Source organism: Camarhynchus parvulus, chromosome 2, assembly GCF_901933205.1.
Source record: "Camarhynchus parvulus chromosome 2, STF_HiC, whole genome shotgun sequence".
Classification (NCBI taxonomy): domain Eukaryota; kingdom Metazoa; phylum Chordata; class Aves; order Passeriformes; family Thraupidae; genus Camarhynchus; species Camarhynchus parvulus.
Genome location: NC_044572.1, coordinates 58,730,159 through 58,748,614, shown reverse-complemented (window position 1 = coordinate 58,748,614; position 18,456 = coordinate 58,730,159). Strand labels below are relative to the sequence as shown.

The 18,456-nt window shown below is 34.3% G+C and overlaps 1 protein-coding gene across 5 annotated transcripts in view; it reads left to right on the top strand.

Moving 5' to 3' along the window:
- ATP9B (ATPase phospholipid transporting 9B (putative)) overlaps positions 1–18,456 on the top strand; it is a 158,897-nt gene that overhangs the window by 40,930 nt on the left and 99,511 nt on the right. For all 5 annotated transcript variants that reach the window (XR_004061703.1, XM_030971882.1, XM_030971881.1 and 2 more), the window contains exons 6-7: positions 327–385; positions 6,739–6,790. Coding sequence is in view for 4 of the 5 variants with exons in the window: in XM_030971882.1 (XP_030827742.1) it covers positions 327–385; positions 6,739–6,790 (111 nt within the window). In the remaining variant the exon portion in view is untranslated. The remainder of the gene's footprint in view (positions 1–326; positions 386–6,738; positions 6,791–18,456) is intronic.

The following is an 18,456-nucleotide window of genomic DNA, read 5'->3' as shown; positions in this document are numbered from 1 at the left end:
GCCTAGTAGATGTGAAAAATTCCTTTTTCCAGTTTTGCAACTCTATTACAGATACTACAGATCAGACTTGAGCATCTGCCATATGTATTTTTCCTCTAATACTTCTACAATACCTAACTGGTTACAGTAGTGGAATTTTTTTAAACCACTGGGTTATTTATTCAAACAGATGAAATGTATTTATCAATGTATTCAGCAGAGATGTTTTGTATCAATTGTAACATTTTCACTTAATAGTAGCATCTATAAATAGCACTTGCATTCTGGGATTTATATTCTTGTTACTCTTTATTAATGTTGATTATATTTCTTCTTTTTTTTTTAAGGTAAAGTGCAAGTTAAGAGTTCAGACATACAAGTTGGAGACCTCATCATAGTGGAAAAGGTTGATACTTTTAAAATATATTTTAGAGACTAAAGATTATTAACATGCTAATTATCTTCTGAAGAAAAGTGTATCAAGGTACTTATCTGTGAAGTCCTAACTAGCTAGTATTTTAGTTCAAGTCTTATTTTAGAATCTTCAAGGAAGTCTATCATAAAATTAATTATATTTTAATTGAGTTTATATATTTATATTTTATGAATAGTTATATGGTTAAATCAATCTTGTGAAGGGAATACAACTACAGGATTAAATTCCCTGAAATGTGCTGTGCTGAATGTTTTAATATGTCTCCTTACTGATACCTTCCTTCTGATGTTGAATCAGTGTTTCTCTGTCTGAAACTTTAAAGAATCATCTTTATTTATATGTATGTGTGTATATTTATATATTTGTGTCATTTTAATATAATATGTATCTAACAATATATAATTAAATAATAAGACAGTTTATATGTTTTTTTAATGGACTGAAAGCTTTCCAGTTTGTTTGCAGATGGTGAGTGAAAGCTGTGAATTCTTCTTTGCTCTAATTACAACATTATAAACATTATAATAAAGATTGTTGCTTATTTCAGTTGCCTTTCTGGGCTACTAAGAAATGATTGTGATCTTAGAAGTCAGCTTAAATTTGTTGGTAGAGGAAACTATTTTTGCTTAAAATTATTCTGGAAAAGTGACTCACTTTCTGGGTGCCTGCAACTAATTCCCATCACGCTTTGTATCAGAGAGCTGATTCATTGAGATACTGCAAGGAGGCACCTCAAACTGAAGCTTGTATCTACTTCTGCTTGCTTTGGAAAACTTCTGTTTCCTTCCTTTCTATTTCTTATAGTTCAAAGAAAAAAACAATACACCCAGATCTCATTTGGCTTGTTGCTCTCAGCTTAAAATAGATATATTTTCATGTAGTTTTCACCATTTCTTGCTTTTTTCCTGTTCTTTTTTGTCTGCTCTGTGTGCCTTATATCTTTTTGGCCTCTTCTGTGCAGCAAGTACTAGGCTGTACAAGAAAGGCACTGGTATGTGTGGCCTTTACATCTGTTTTGCTTTATGCCTTGTTACTTTAGAGTGCAGGTGGAATTGGCTTGCATGTGCTTGCTTCTGCCTATTCCAGAACTTCTAGGAGACTGAGATATTTGCTTTGATTTTTATCAGGGAGGTTTTTGGTCCTTCTTGAACTCTAAACCTGGAATTAATTATTATAGAGTGCAGGGAAGACTCTGACAGCTACTTAGGTAATCTGCCTTTCCTGAAATTCACTGTGATCCATCTGTCTGTTGGATTATACTAGAATTTGGAAAACTGGAGTTACTTTGGGGATCATTCTGTCATGCATGAAGTTGCTATTTTAGCAGTATTTGCAGTAGCTTAGATCTCATATGTTGTGAATACCTGAAGTTTCTAATGAAAAAAGTCATGTTTAAGGATTTAGAGAAATAATGATTAAGGAGCTTTTTGATGAAGATTTGAGTCAGGTTTTGTCAGTAAGATGCATATAATGTTTTGAATGTAGAATTTCAGCTTCAAGCTCCCTACTGCCCCAGTAGAGCTGTCTTTTTTCCTTTTGACCTAGCTGGGGGTGCTTTCAGGCTAATGAAATTAAATGTTTTCTGGTTCTGTTGAGGACTGTATTTTGTTGGAGCAAGCAGTTTTCAATTTCAGAGTATGACTCTTAAGCCAAAGAACCAGTCAGGAGTGAAATGTTCAATTGCTCACTCTAATGGCAGAGAAACAAGTTAACATTGTATTTGACTGGTAGATGCATCAACAGCATCTGCAGTGAAATTAATGACTCACTTGAGCTCAAGATCCATATGTTAACTAGTGACTGCATCACAAATACTAACAACTTAGGTGAAAGGCTCTCTTCTAGATTTAAACTTTTAATATCCTATGATCGTCTTTTTTTTAATAGTCCCAATTAATTTCAAAGTATTTCTTAAGTAACTGTAATATGCTTAAAATAGTTTCGTTTTAAGTAATAAATCTATTGTTCCAATTGAAAATTTCATATAGCACTATTACTAGGCAGGATGAAGCCTAAACAGATGAAAGCATTGCCTAATTTTAAAAGCTCAAAGACATTCATATCTGTTAGCTGAACAATGCCTTAAGCAGCCATGCTACTTCTGGATGTTCTCCTCAGCTTGTGTTAAAATATACATTTTTAGTTTCCCGTGGAAGCACAGATGTGCATAGTGTTCCTAAATAAGACAATTGAAAGGATGAGTTGTCAAGTTCAGATATTGTTATTTAGACACTGTACCTTACTGACTGTTTGGAATACATTTTGGAGATGTGAGGAGGGCATAAAACTCAACAACATGTTTAGTTAATAATAATAACTACACACTTTTGGGACAACATTTAACAATAACAACACATAATAGTGATTTAAAGCATGAGAACAGTAATGCTTTTTCTTCAAACCTTGAGAGCTTTTCTTGGAACTGTAACGGTACACAATTTTTACCTTAATCTTGTGTGTAAAGTGAAATTAATCCAGTATTTGCAAGGATTGCAGCTAATGCTAACATGCAGTGTTTCACAGCATGCAGATCCAGGAAGACAACTGGGAAGTGCCTGTTCTCTTTATAACTCAGAAGCAAGTGGAGTATTTTAGTTAACGATAGAAGTACATGGTCCATTGCATGCATAGAGAAGGAAGGACAGCAAAGACAGAATTCCAGGGGTCTGTAGCTATGCACAATTGAGGGGAATTGGAAGACTGACTAGGAAACAGGAAAAGTTTATGTAAATAACATTTTCTTCATAATAACATGAGAAAAATATGAAAGTAATGTGAAAGCTATGAGAAGAGTATTTTTAAGTGAATATTATAGTCTGTGTTGCAGGAAAGTATCGATGTCTTCATGGGTTTCTTGTTTACCAGTCTGGCTGGTATTCCTGGATGGCATAGTTACTTATGGGAACCCTGGAACTGGGGAAACACTTGCCTTGTATTGACCATTGGCTGGCTGTAGTTAGATCTCTAGGACTGAATCTAGAAGTCTGTAAACACTGAGATAAATGGAGCCTTCCTTCTCTGGATCTCTAATTCTGCCCAGATTTAAGAAAAACAATGTATTCAAGTAATTTTCATGACTTATCTATTCAAATTTCAGTATATGTTAATAAGCATTTCTGGTATAATCTCCACGGTAATTGAGATTATGCAGTTTTTTCATGGGTTTCTGAATGCTTGAAGTTGTATCTGTTGTCATTTTAACTTGTTCTACTTTGATAAATATGACATGAGAGGGCTAACGTGATTGACATACTGCTGCTGTTTGACTGTGACAATGTACAACAGAATTTAATTTTCTCCATAATGAGATGTTAAAGATTTTTGTAGAATACTTGCCATCTGTTTCTATGTAGTCACACTTTTATAGTGACTAGGTACGCATCTGCAGGGCTATCTTTGCTCTCCAGAGTCAGCAATAATAATGACAATGTTTTTGGTACCTAGTACTCCTGTAGTGTCTTTCTGCCCACTTCCAAATTATGAAAAGTCTGATAATAAAACAAGATGTCAATTTAAAATACTTTAAAGACAAGTCAGTCTCTAGCCTTCCCTACATGGTAGGATACATTCAGATACATTTATGCAGAAAAGGTTTCATTATTTTACAGGAAAGAAAAATGAGCAAGAGAGAACACAAAAGAAGGCAAAATCAATATCTATTCTTTGTATTAAATTGAGAAATATTCACATGACTAATTTGATCACAGTCTATAACTTTCTTATTGGGGGGCAGAGGGGGAGGAGTGCTGATCACCCTCAGGTGATCAGTGTCATGGAATCACAACGGTATGCAGTGACAGTACAAAGAGTAATGGCTTTAAATTGAAAAAGGGTAGATACAGATTAGATAATAGCCAGAAATTCTTCACTGTGATGGTGGTGAGACACTGAAACAGATTGCTCAGTGAAGTTGTGTATTCCCTGTCCCTAGAAGTGTTAAAGGTCAGGCTGGATGAGGCTTTGAGCAACCTGGTCTAGTGAAAGGTGGTCCTGCCTGTGGCAGAGGGTTGGAACAAGATGATATTTAAGGTCCCTTCCAACCCAAGACATTCTATGATTCTATGAAAGAAGCTGTGTTAGGGAAAGTTCTGGGAAAAGGCTTGTCATTGAGAGGCTGGACAGTCACTGGAACAGGATTCCCAGAGAAGTCATCATGGCACCAAACCTGTTTGAGTTCAAGAACTGTCTGGATGTTGCACTTAGTCAAATGACTTAGTCATAGATAGTCCTTAAAGCAGCAGGGAGTTGGACTCTGTGATCCTTATGGGTCCCTTCCAACTTCAGATATGCTATGAGTCTGCCCAGTTTTGTCAGGCATAAAGTATCTGAATCTTGGATACTCTGTGCCAGGCTAATGTTTCATTCAGTCAATGTGAACTGAAATGTGTCCTCAATGGAAATTGGTAGTGACTTGTAGGTACCTCCTTTGTATTACCAGAACTTCTATTTAATTCAGTATTAGATCATTTGACAGTTATTTTTGCAAAATTTTTGGATGTTGGTGAAGTGTTTTAGTTTGTTTACAAGTAACTGGAAGTTTGTAGGCATGAAGTCAGTAGCCTGAAACTCATGTAATGGATTTATGTCAGAGCTGGCAGGGGAGCTGCAAAAATGTATAGCTAATCTATATTAAGACTGGATATCTGTTTAATTGTTATTGTCATTTAAGGACAGAATTATTTAATTTTGAAGTTGCCTTTTCCTTTACCTCTTTTTTCTTTCTAAGAGGTGCAAAATAATATAGTTTAAGGTTAATATTTTTTCTGCATTTTTTTTCCGAATTTGAACAAGATATTCCTACTTGAATCTGGGCTCATGGTGGATAATAAATTTCACTACAACCTTAATTATTAGCTCTTATAAGGCAAGATTCAAAGAAATGCTGTACTAGTTACAGATGAACAGCCTCTTCAAGGTGAATACTGTTGGCATACAAGCAAGTGAACTTTGTAAAAGCATAAAGCCTTAAAATGGGAAATGTTGCAAATTAGGAAATACTAATGGATGAAAATGCATAATTTTAAGTTATGCGGAGAGGTTTTTGCTACCTATGTAGAATTTTCAGGTAAACTAAAACATGCATCTATGTTTTAGTGTTTTCCAATTTCCTCATTTTTCAAGCATCATCTTTGCTTATGATAGCCCTCTCTGTAGCCCTTTATGGCCCCTCTTTACTGAACTTCCCATAGAGAATACAGTTACAATTGCTTCCAGTCCCATTTATAAACCAGTGTTGCTGAGAGTATGTTACAAGGAGTGGTGAGAAGTACTGGTGTCCCAGAGATTCAGAGAGTTTGCATCATGATATTTTGGAAGCTAAGGCCATATAACACATAGTCTGGCAGTTGACTCTGGCAGATCTCTTCAGATTACACTGTTCCAAAAGGCACTGTTGTGGTACCATGCTGATTTTGGGGAAGTTTCTGTGGATTAATGGAAAACCTTTTTTTTTTTCCTTTCCAGTCCTGTGTCTTGCAAATTTTGATATGTTGGTTATTTTTGCTTTCTCTGGTGTTTCATTCCTAAACCCTGTGTTGGCCATGTGTAACTGGTGCTGGTAGATGCCTTGGGAGCAAGTGGAAAGGGAGCTGAGGGTTTGGGTAGTTATGTAGCATGTGTGTGGGAGGCTGGTATTGTTCATCTTGTTTAACCTGTGAAAGCTTAGAAAGCCTTTCTGTGAGGAACAAATAATTGAAAACTTGATACAGGCAATTCTGTGCTGGAAAGGGAAATGACAGAACAGATACACCTGACTGTGCATGTGATTCTGTGTCTTAGTGAGGAAGAAATTCTGTTCATTTTACACATGTGGAATAGGATAATGCTGTTCCCTAGTTTGCTATTTCCCCTATGTATGTTTGTGTGTATTGGAAGAGAGAAGAATGCTTGGTATACATAACATTTGCAACTTGAGTGCCAAGACAGATATTTTACATTTACCTTCTTTTTTTTTTAAATTATGTGTGCTAACTAAAGTCAGAGTTTTGCTCAGTGAAACTATGTTTTAAAATACTTTGATTACATATTTATATACTTGAAGTACTGTTTTCAGTCAAGAAAATGTTAATCTGTTCTTCAGGTATTTATGATTCACTTATAAAGAACATCTGAAAGGATTAGCTGTTGTTTGCTTATGGTATAATTTTTCGAAAATATTGATTTCTGAATTGCAAATGCTGAATGTAAAGTACTGCGAGAAATCCTATTTAATTGAGTTTCAATCCAAGTGTGACCTTTTGGTGATAGATCTTACTCGACTTTTGATTGGAATTCACTTTTCGTACTTACAAAAAATATACCTTTTTTCTTTCTTCTTCTCTCAGAATCAACGAATCCCATCTGACATGGTGTTTCTGAGAACCTCAGAAAAAACAGGTATGTTTTCACAATTCACATTGGTTACATGATAATGTAACCACAATTCTTATTGATTACATGGTTGGTAGTTGTGGTAGAATTTTAGATTGTACATTGTGGCCAATTTGAAATGGTTAAATAGATTGATGGAGCTCTTCCTTCATCAGATTAATTGGAGAGAGTCCATACAAACACATTATGCTTGGACTGTAAACCAGGAGTAATCTTACTGCGAACATGAGACTTCTATAGATATATTTCTCTACATGAGTGGTTTTATGAGCTGTTTTAACAAAAGGTTTAAGTATTAAAAATGCTAAAAATATTCAGCAAAGAGATTTATAAGACTGCATTTGATTAGTATGATTTGTCATTATTTTCACATTTTGACACAATTTGCAACTGATCATTGTCTTGCAACATACCTTTAAATGTCATCTGATTGTGTTTCTGTTATTAAATTTGCAAGAACTCAAATCTGAACCTCCTAATATGTGTTTAAAATAACTATTTTTGGAAAAATTTATTACAATGATCTGAATTCCTGAAATAACTTTTTTGGGTTCTTTTACTTCGAAATAATACTGCCTTTTTAGTCAGTCACGAAAAAAGGCCAAAAAACCAGGAATTTTCTTGCGTGAGAGAAAGAAAAGTGCTGCTTGCTAGCTCCATTTCTCTTCACATGGTGATAGGGGAGTACTCTTAATCTTTGAGAAACAAATATTTCCCTTATAGGAACCCAGTAAATTATAGCTGTTTTGTAAACTTTAGAAATTACTACTGGATGCCCCTGTGTGTAACTCAAATGAGTTTTCCTCCTTTATATTACCATTTCTCTTCAGATCCTGAAGAACTGTCTGGTATTTGTCAGACAGCACTAAATTTCACAAAGCTAATAGCTGTGATATTGGTAAGCCCCATATTAGTGGCACATAGTATTTCACTGTGGCACTGGAGTTCTATCATATATTTCAGATAAAAGCCTAAATTTGTAGAGATAATTTGAAAGAGAAGACAAAAATACTTCTGATAGCCTATGGAACTCTAGGAGAGCTATATATTTGCTAAAAGAAGAAATTTGTGTGTAGTTGCTGTGTCTTGTTAATGCTGATTACATGCAGTGGGCATCTATAACTGACCTGGAGTGACAAAGTCTTCTAGTTGTCTTATATAAGCTCCATTTTTGTTAACCATCCTCTGGTTCAGGATTTTATTTTTATTCCCTCTCAGAACCCCAATCTATTAAAAAGCCTAATTTTTTGTTTACAAGCAACAGGTTAACTAGTTTTATTGGTGCTGCACTTCTTTAAAAACAAAAAAAGAAAGCAAAACCAGACAAAAATAATTTCCTAAACTTCAAGCATATGGCAGTAATTGTTTTTTGACTAAAGAGTGAACACTTACATCTGTAATTGTTTCTTCCTGATGTTGCAGTTTTGACTGATTTATGCTTTAATTTATAGTTGAAACTTGTAAGTACTTCGTGAAATAGTTTTTGCATGGTTTTATGTTCTATATGTAATTTTATCTCCTGTGTAATAAAGCAGTTTAACTATAGCTTCTTACTATAAATCTCTAAAGAGTAATGAACTCTTTAGAGAGTTTGAACTAATCTCAAAATCCAAACCTCCCTGTAAGCTTCTTTTGGGGTAAAGTACAATTTTCCAGCTTCAATATTTACATTACATATTAATGCAGTCTGCAGCATTGCAGTATCCTACATCATCACTCAAAAAAAGAAGCTATTTGAGTTATAAATAGGCAGCTTACAAAGTTCATCCAGAAACTTACAGCCCCCCAATTGCATTTTTAGTTTTCTAGGATATTTTTAACTGTACATAGCAGAAGCTGCATTCTGGGGTATCAAGCTTATTTTGATAAAACTAATTCCTTATTAGGTGTATTTTTCCTTTCTTTATCAAATTCATTGTCTTTTAGGTAGAATGATTTCTTCAAAGATCTGATATAATAACTTAATGTCACCTGTATCTAATTTCTAAGTTTCCTATGTTTATTAATCAGACTTTACAGAAGTTATAGTCTGAAAGCTCATATTGGTGGCACTTTCTTTTGTATTCATGTGACAGTCTGTAACATTCGTATTCCTCTCCTTCATGGATGGAGGCAACTAGATGGCTGTTCGTATTTTCAGTCAGGATTACTTCCCAGGGGGATGGAGCAGGTGGAAATCATTCCTCAAATGTGAATTCTTTGCTTTTGTCTGGCTCCTTTTGTCTGCATAATAGAGGTTTCCAAAAGATTTTCATTGACTTCCAAAATAAAGAAAAATAATTTTAAAAAATTAGGCATGAAAAGCTTATGGAGAAATATGTTGGAGTTGTATGTATTTGAAAAGGTAGGAGGGGATTATCTATGACTGAATCTTGATTTTACTCATTATATATGGCAGAAGTGACAAGTGATTTGGATGATTTGTCCCATTTATCAGCCTTCCACCAAATAAAAGGAAATGTTCATGCTGAGCTGGCTGCAAAAGATGGTTTGAAGGTTATTTTCATTTTCTGTGTAAGCAGGCAGCATGCCAAAATCAACTGACTACCTTAGAGTAAAGGTGTTATGCAAATGTAGGCAAGATCTCTGTTACACCAACACAAAACTCCCCTGCTGAAATTAAACTAGATCTTAAGTGGCCCTTAACAAAACTTTCAGGATCGTTTTTAATTTGTTTGGCATGTTCTCTGCATTTCATTTGTCTATATGCCATCTCAGTCCAAAATCAAAGGCTAGACAGGGCATTCCAGAGATCATCATAGAACTTTATACTTGTCCCCAGAAACTGCCAACTGAAGCGTGTGTTAATAACTTCATTATGGGAGTATCAAAGATACTGTCTGTGTAAAACACAAGAAAAATTTCAAAGATAAACTCTTTCCTTCTATAAGCTACAATCCTTGCACTCCACATTGCCTGTGCCTTGGTGCAGTGACTGGCTTCTGATCCAACTCAGGTATTCCTATGGTAGCACATGCTCTAAGCATGGGTCTGGTCCTGCCAGAAAATCTGGTGCATGTGACTGTAAGACTCGGTGTTTCTGGAATTTGTACTCTTTCTACTTCCAAATGTGAAATTTTGAGAGGAATTACAAACTTTATAGGGTGACTACAAAGTGTCAAAAAAGAATGAATTAAGCTTATTTTTTTTCTAGACAAGCTTTTTATTTACATGCCTCTAATAATTCCAGATTCTTATTATTCATGGTGAAAAGCTGGCAAATGCAGTGGCAAGTTCTGAGCTAAGGAAATGTTGATTTTAGCTATCAATTTTTGCTAGGTCCTGGAACAGATAACTGTTGGAGTTACCAGCTTGGCTTTTCTTTTATTCATATGGCTCTTTCATCCTCTCTTGTTTCACAAAAACTCAGGGAACTTCCTAGTTTTGAGTCTATTGTGCTGCCATACTAGGTTGAAATCAGCCCCAAGTCAAAAGTTGCTGGTAGAAAAATGGCATGGCAGAATGGCATTGTACATGGAATTACAGCTAAAGGAACTAATTGCCTACATCTGCAGCCTGAATAGCCAAAGGGGATAAAAAGTTTTAAGTCTTGTGATATGCTCCATGGACACTAGGACTGCAAAAGATTGTTTCTGTATTAGTGCTAACTACTTAGGCCTATGACAGACTAATCACAGTGCTGGCAGGATACTGACTTTCCTTAGTTGCTTTTTACAGGGGTAAGAATTGCTTAATCTTAGTCAAACCCTCCTGATTGTTCCCTAACTCCTCTTTGTCACAGATAGGGCTTTGTGATGGTATGAAAAGTAGAGCTGGATTTTCTTTTTAGCCTTTTCTGGTGAAACTGAACTTCCAAAGGGTGAACAGGAAGTGGTTTTCCTGGTCTGCTTCAGCTTTCCTGCCCATAGTCTTCTTTCCTAGCACAAGAGCCTAGCATAGAGTTAAATTTTTTGGTAGACATTTGATTTCATGAAGAGTAACAGCCACTACTTATGGAAAAGTAGTATTTTTTTTTTCGAGAGAGTACTGCATTAAAAGATTTCTCTTTTAACAAACTTGTAAAAGTTCATAAAAAGATGTATATGTAGATGTCTGGTAAAATAAAGTCACAAATTTATCTTAATATCTCAGCTGCTTTAGATTTCTCAACAGCTACTAAATTGACAAAATAGGGGTTTTTTTTTTTTAATTGTAGAGGTGATATTCTGGAGAGAGCAACTCCCAGTGGCTGATCAGTTCCACTGCTGTCAAGCATACTCTCATGCAAACATTTTTATCATAAATCAGTTTTGGTACTGTTTGTCCTTAAATCCAGTACATAATAATTTAGTGGTGTGGACACTGCAAAACACTGTCCTCCACTACAGCTGTGCAATGCAAGCAGTAGGGAAATGGAAAATCATTTAAAAATTCTTACAATCCTTTGTGAAGAACATTTAACTCTTTCCAAGGTAATGCAAGTTGCACAGTTGCTACATGCAGTATTTTTCAGGCCACTGTTACATTGTTCTGGTGCTTGTTCATCAGCCCGTTTCTCCAGCTTGTCAAGCTCCCCGTGGACATTTCCCATTGCATAGATCAGTGTTTTGAATTCCATTTATGAAATTATTTAAAAATTGTATATTTACTCAGGCATAAAATACTGGTTGCAAACATCTTTATACTTTTTAGGATTGTAGCAATAAGAGTCATCTACCTTGCATTAAAATTTGTAGTTAAGAGTTTTCAAGAGTCTTTACTTGTAATTACTTTAACAACAATGGTATAAGGAAAATGTGGGAATAAAACAGGAAAATAATTTTTATTTTGAGGCTTTGTAGCAATTCATTTCTGTAGCAATATAACTCTCAGATGTGATTTTTATTTTAAATGCAAACCCTTTAACTGGCATAAACTCTGCAATGCAAGTACAGGCTTAAATAATCATTCATGCAAGTTGATTTTCTGTTGGAAGGAGCTATGAGTTAACCAGTAAAGGCATGCACCAGAGTCTACCATCTCAAACAATGTCTTCTCATTAAAGACATTTTTTTTTAAATGATGAATTCTTAAGCATTTCTATACAAAAAGAGAGCATTGTGCCCCCAAATACATTTAACTTGTTTAAAATATCTAGTTTTGTAGGTCTTAAAAAGCAAATATTAGTAGAACATTTATGTCAAAGAATGAAATTCCAAACTCACTGCAAGGAAGAATATAATAAAGGTGATGCTAGTACTGTCTATTTATTCTGGACAGTTAGGAGTAAGTGTTCTACAAATAACTTGATTATCTGGGCCCCAGCCTGGTCTGAAACTTCAGATATTTGAAAATCAAACCAGAGGAGAAAATGTCAGTTTGGAATTCTGTTGTGCAGCTGATGTCACTTTTTATTTCTTCATAAAACCAGCTACTGCAGAATAATAAGGCTGAAGGAGTTGCATTTGTCACACATTCTGGAATTTTCTATTATGTTTAGGAAACAAGTGTTGTAAAACCTACCTGTCTGCAAACTAAAATGCTTTGAAAATCTATTACTATAGAGAATGATAAATGACTAGAGTTAAGTTTTGCACATACGGCCAGATAAAAGTTTATCTTCAGGGCATGAGTAGCTGCCAACAATCTGTCCAAACTACTTTAATCTGTTTCTCTATTTCAGTTCCTATTCAGTCTTTAGCATTTGATTTAACTCAGGCTCGAAATGTTTTGGTATCTGCTTTAAGCCACTGAGTACTGGTGATTTGATGTGATCAGCTACTTGTTTAAAATGTAGTCAGATAGTATGAATGTTATGTGGTGGAAGGAGGTGGTCTCGGCAGACGTTAGGTTCCAAATAATATTCTACTCTTCTATTAGACCTGTAAAATTACACAGTAAAATATTATTAGAAGACATGATCAGATATACAATTCGCTATTATTTTATTTTTTCTGCATACTTGTCTGACTAGTACAATCCATGTGTTTCATTAGCTTTGCAGCAAAATAAGTGTTAGCAAAGAAATATTCTAATTTTTTTTCTGTATTTAAAAAAAAAGACTAGTAAGAGTTGAGAAAATTCATGTGTAAGGAGACTGTGTATTGTGTTAGGCATAAATGAGCCTCTTCCTATTTGCCAGTGAGAATGCATTTTCCCAGAAATTTGAGGAGATTTGGTGGCTTGGCTTGAGTAGCAGTCTGAATGTCCCAAAATCCCAAACAATTCCCCCTTTTTGGGAAACAATGTAGAGAAACTGAAGGTGAGATCATCAAAGTAGATCTCAGAGGCAGGGCAAGTCAGGCAAAAAAATATGTGTATATTAAGAGCTAATAGACTCGTTGAAATGTTGTCAAAGGCTTTGAAAATAGAAAAACTGAAATTACTCTTGCAAAAGTAGGGTTCAAGAATTCCTTGTGTGGAAGTTTATAACATGTTGTCTGTAAAGTACCTGTAAGGTCCAGTGTTAAATCTCCATAGCTAGGTCTCTTGTTTCTTCCCAGTTACCAAACAGTAAAGGAAAATTTGCTTTTCCCTGCTAAACTTTAACTAAAAATTTATCCTCTTGTTTTTCACATGCCCGTTGTACCCTGATGGTCCTTTGGCTTGTACTTTTCTATGTTTAAGCTTTATGAGATACCAAGGCTTTTATTACTACTCCCCTTAATTTAGTTGGACTGTCCTTCAAGTTGATTATTATTGCTGCTAAAATCTTGGCAGCAACACATGTTCTCAATGGATACTGGTATATTTGGCCATATGCTTTTCTCAACCTCTTCTGTGAACTCTGATTTCATCAAAAGAGGAAATGCTCCTTAAGTCTTCTCCAAGCACTCTTCTTTGAGATGTATATGTACTTTTTTGTGTTACTGGTCTTTAGAAATACGTAAGTGCATTAGGAACATTGATGGGGACAGTGAGTTCTGCTATGCTTCCGGAGCTCTCAAATCATGGAGCTGTTTAGTTGGTATTTATATTTTATCTGAAAAGTGAGAATTTTTTCAGTGTTCTAAGCATTGTCTATGGCAGACTATTTGATTTAGTCATTACTCTGAAGATGTAAATAATGCACACCATCTTTTATCTGTATCGCTGGGTTTCTGCAAAAAGAGATTGCTAGTATGCATCAGACAAATAATGGAGGAAAGCGGTGCATCAAATCCTCTTAAATGGAAAAATTAATGTTTTTGAGTATTCTTCTGTATATCTCAAAATAATATAAATCAATAAGCCAGAATTTGAGAATGTGAATATGAATGTAGACTTTTTAAACTTGGAACATTGTTTGCTATGTCTGAAAATTCCATAATGTTTTAATAGAGATAAAAATTCCTGAAGCGCACTGAATCAATACCGCAATTCAAAAAAGATGCAATGTGATCAAGCTTGGATTAAAAAACATCTGACTTCTTGTCAATAAGGAGCTGTGATGAGTTTAGGGGTATCATATTGACTGTGTATTAATACATGGTATCCTATAAGACCATCAGCTGATTGTTTAGAATGTAAATGAAACTGTTCATGGATCCAGTGACTGATGGCTTAAATTCCAATTAATCAATTGCTTCATCGGTTTCTTAATTCAGATCAAATATCTCAAGTACACACAGTTCTTCCCTGGTCTTAAGAGAAATTAATGCTTTTAAACTAATTTAATCAGTCTTCCATAAATGTGCATCCTCTGGAATGGTGATGTAGCTTAAATGTTTAGGATGTTTCAGGTATCTTGCGGTTTTGTTCCTCCTTAGAAGCCATCATAATTGAAAGCTGTTCATTAGAATAGTAAATGAAACCCTGTGCTCCAATATGTCATCTTGGTGCTGCTATTCACCTTGTCATCAGTTTAAAATTTTCATGTACATAGTCACTTAAGTAATATAAATGATTTAAAAATGAGGTTGTTTGTAAATGATCTGGTGTTAAGTGTGCAAAGTTAAAGTCTGTTTTTCTTTTGCTGAGTACATTCTAGTAACCCATCTCTTTCAATGTTTTTCACTTAAAGCAGGGGGACTGGTAATATTGCCAGAAAATATAAACCTGTTTATGGCACTGCAGTTCCACATGCCCTATTTCCCAGTGACCCATCAATTAATTCATCAACACTTGACACAAGCTCTTCACTCTGACACTTATACCAGTTGATCTTAATTTGATTGCCGTTAAAACCTTCCTTTCCTGACAACTGTTGTCAATTATACAAAATAAAATCAAGTATTCATAAGTAGGCTGTAATAGGATATAGGCAGACAGATTTAATAATTCAGTTTTGCTGAGGCTTGAAAGGCATTAGTTGTAGCTGTTGTTCTCATTTGTAAAAAATTCATTGGATACAGCTCTGGAGAGAGAAGGCAGACATAATTTTATTTATTTAGATTTGACAGAGAAGAACCCAGACATGTAGTGATGGTTTAGCATTTTCTCTGTTTAAGAATAACTGACAGGAATTCTTATCAGTTACATATTATAGAAAGTAAATGTAATTTACTTTTATGAATTTTTTTTTTACTAATTTAAGTACAACATTATAGGGTTGCTTTTTAACAATATCTGTAATGGAGTGTGGAATTCAACCCTGCATTTATGCAGAAACAACAATACCTTTTCAATACTGGGGTGCCTTGCTTTTATTATGCTTGTAAAATATGCATATTCCTGTACATCTGCTACATACAACTAAATTATAGTTGCTTCCCTCTGACGCATCTTCCTTACAGTATAACATTAAAATGTGTGCTATAGCATATTTGAATTATACCTATAAGTTTACTTTAGTGCTTATTGACAAGTTGACTTTTTAAGCTTGCTGATAATTGGCAAAAAAATGGCAAGCAGAAATCTATTAACTTTAATGTTTTTTGAGAGAACATTAAATACAGTTTTTACAGCTTCTGTGTTGATTAACTTCTTATACACTATTCTTTACTGTCTACACTGATGTTTGTTTGTAACAAATACCATAGGTGTGTTGACTGGTAAGGCTCTGTGGATTTCCATGTACTTGTGAAATCTAAAAATAGAAATATTTAAAAAAATATTTTCACTTGTAAAATGCTGATTAAATCGATGTAGTCAAAGACAAGATCTGCTCTAAGTTATTACTCAAAGCAAGAGCAGAAATAGTGAAGGAGAGAAGTGTGCAACTGCTTTTATGATCTGTCATTTACTTTGTTGCTTTTTAATGCTAGTCAGAATAAGTTATTCCTTAGCAGGGTTTTTTTCCTGAATTGAGAATCCTCTTGTGTCTCATCTCACGACTTAGAACTGCTTTCTCAGACCTTTCCTGCAGGCCAAGAGTCAGGAAATGAAAATTAAGTTTGGATATTGGACAAGTTGGTTAGTTTAGCAATGTCAAGAAAGCTATCTTAATTTTTCATGTTGCTATTTGTCTAGAAACATGGCCAGTCCTGGAAAGCAAGTATTAGCATATTTTATCTTTAGGTATTAGCATATTTTAGCTTTAAGTATTAGCATATTTTCCAACCTTCTCTTTGGAAAAGCAAAGCCAGTAGACTTCATGATCAAGAAGGAAGTAGGAGACAAGCTCTGTCTTTTCATCATGCCACTCTACCTAAACTTTTTGCTTGCCATTTTCAGAGTCTGATTTGCTCATAATTTTCATCAGTTGGTGAATTCATTTTGAGGTATTTGGATTCAATTATGCAGTCTAGGATTATTCAAGAGTATTACTGCCTAACAAAGAACATCAGGTCATATTTTCATACCTGGTAGGATATTCTGTGTCTGTCTGGTTATTTAAGGGCACCATTAGGCTACTAAGAAAAGTATACAACAGAACAGTCTTTGCCTAAAGCCATTGATTAATTAATTTTTAATTGATTGATTAATTAATTATTAATTGAAATTAAAATGTCTATGATATGCAAGAATGGATGTATCTAACACAGGAGATTATAGAAATAGCACACACTTTTGATTCTGCAGCAAACTAAATCAACTTCTCTAGGGCAGTTGAGATTTTCTTTCCCCACATATTTCAAATATTAAATCTCAATGTTATTAGGATAACATGATTTTTTTTTCATTACCGCCTTCCATTAAAATCAAGAGATGCAGTTCTACAAAGAATAAATTATTTTCATTTTATGAAGTAATTTCTTTTAGTCTGTCAATTTTGGGTTTCTTGTGTTAAGTACAAGTTCCATGAATGCTACTTGTTTAACAGGCTGAACATTAAGCTAATTGTTTTGAGGAGAAATTATCCATCTTTCTGCTTAACAGAAAGAACAACATTTCCAAATCAAATAAAATAGGAACAAATAATTTAATTAATAGCCAGCAAATTTTGTTTTCTGACTGACTTTCTTAATAAACCCTGGAAGCTGGAATTCATTTAAGAAAATATGTAGCATCCCAAGTAATAGTTTGTTTTCAGAAGCTTAATTTAAAAGCTGTATTTAATATTCTGAAGTATGTATATAAAAATAAAATTGAAGTGTTTGATATTATTAAAAGTTCATATACATTACTGTAATTTCAGGAATTTAAAGACATCCACATATAACGAAATTAATACATAAACTATGATTAGCAAGTTTGGTAGTATAAAAAAAACTAGATTAGGCTACGTGGTGATGATGCATAGTATTAATTAAGAGAAAGGGTATGATATAAATGTGTTTTACTTGATTAAGGAGATTCCCTTTCTGGTTTGGGGAAGAATTTTTTCCTTTTTTTTTTTTTTTTCTCTCCTGCACATTTTTTAAGGTGAAAATATTCCCAGCTTTTTCAAAGAATAACCTGTATTTAGTTCAAGAATTTTTGTTCAGGGCCATTTTCTTCAGGATTCCTAGAGGCAGGTAGGTGACTGCTGCATGTGCACATGTACACCATTCCCAAAAGCATTTGATGTGTACACATCCTTCGGGTATTATCTGATTGAAGCCTTAAGTCCAGCACACACTAAGTAGAATTCTTCCTACTTACTCTGTATTAACAATACAGAGTTTGTTTGACAAATCTAGGCCAGGCATATCATGGCTCTAGATTAGTGCTATCATAGATAAGCTTTTTTATCTCTATTTCAAAACACCGTAAAAGCTACTGAAGTAAGCATTACTTTTTTTCAATATTCTACTAACACACAAAATACCTTTAAAAATATATTTTTGTCCATGATATCTCAAAAAACATTAATAAGAAAGTCTGTTAATAACGATCAATGTATCCTTATAATGTGAAGTTACATAGTTATTTCAAGTTCTTAAAATTATTTAATCCTTTGTACTGAGGTGCGGTTTTTCCTTGGAAAAGTAACCTTAGGATAAATTCTGGACAGAACTCAAATAATTGAGCTCTTGCTAAACCACCAAACAGAACTGTGAAACCAAAACAGAATTGTAGTCCCAGGACTTTCCTAAGCATTCACCTTTCAAAGTTTCAGCTGAAATGGTTTCAAAAATCAGTTTACTTGCTGCCTGGGCAGCACTTTTCATGCATTGCTCTATGTTGATTTCTGCCTGTCTTCAACTGATTAGACTAAATGAATATTACATACTTGTAAATTAGTTTAAATGTGCTCAGGAAGTTTGCACCACTGTTGATAAATGATTAATCTATATAAGTCCAGTGTGATTTCCTTGAATTAACTTAAATTCTAATTCAGATAATTCCAAAATTTTCACTTGAATGATGGAAATTAGTCAGATGTTCACAATGTACAACTTTGTCTACTAATTTTGAAGAATTGTATAGTTGTGGGAAATGAGCAGCTGAGTGCTTCACTGTATAAGGTA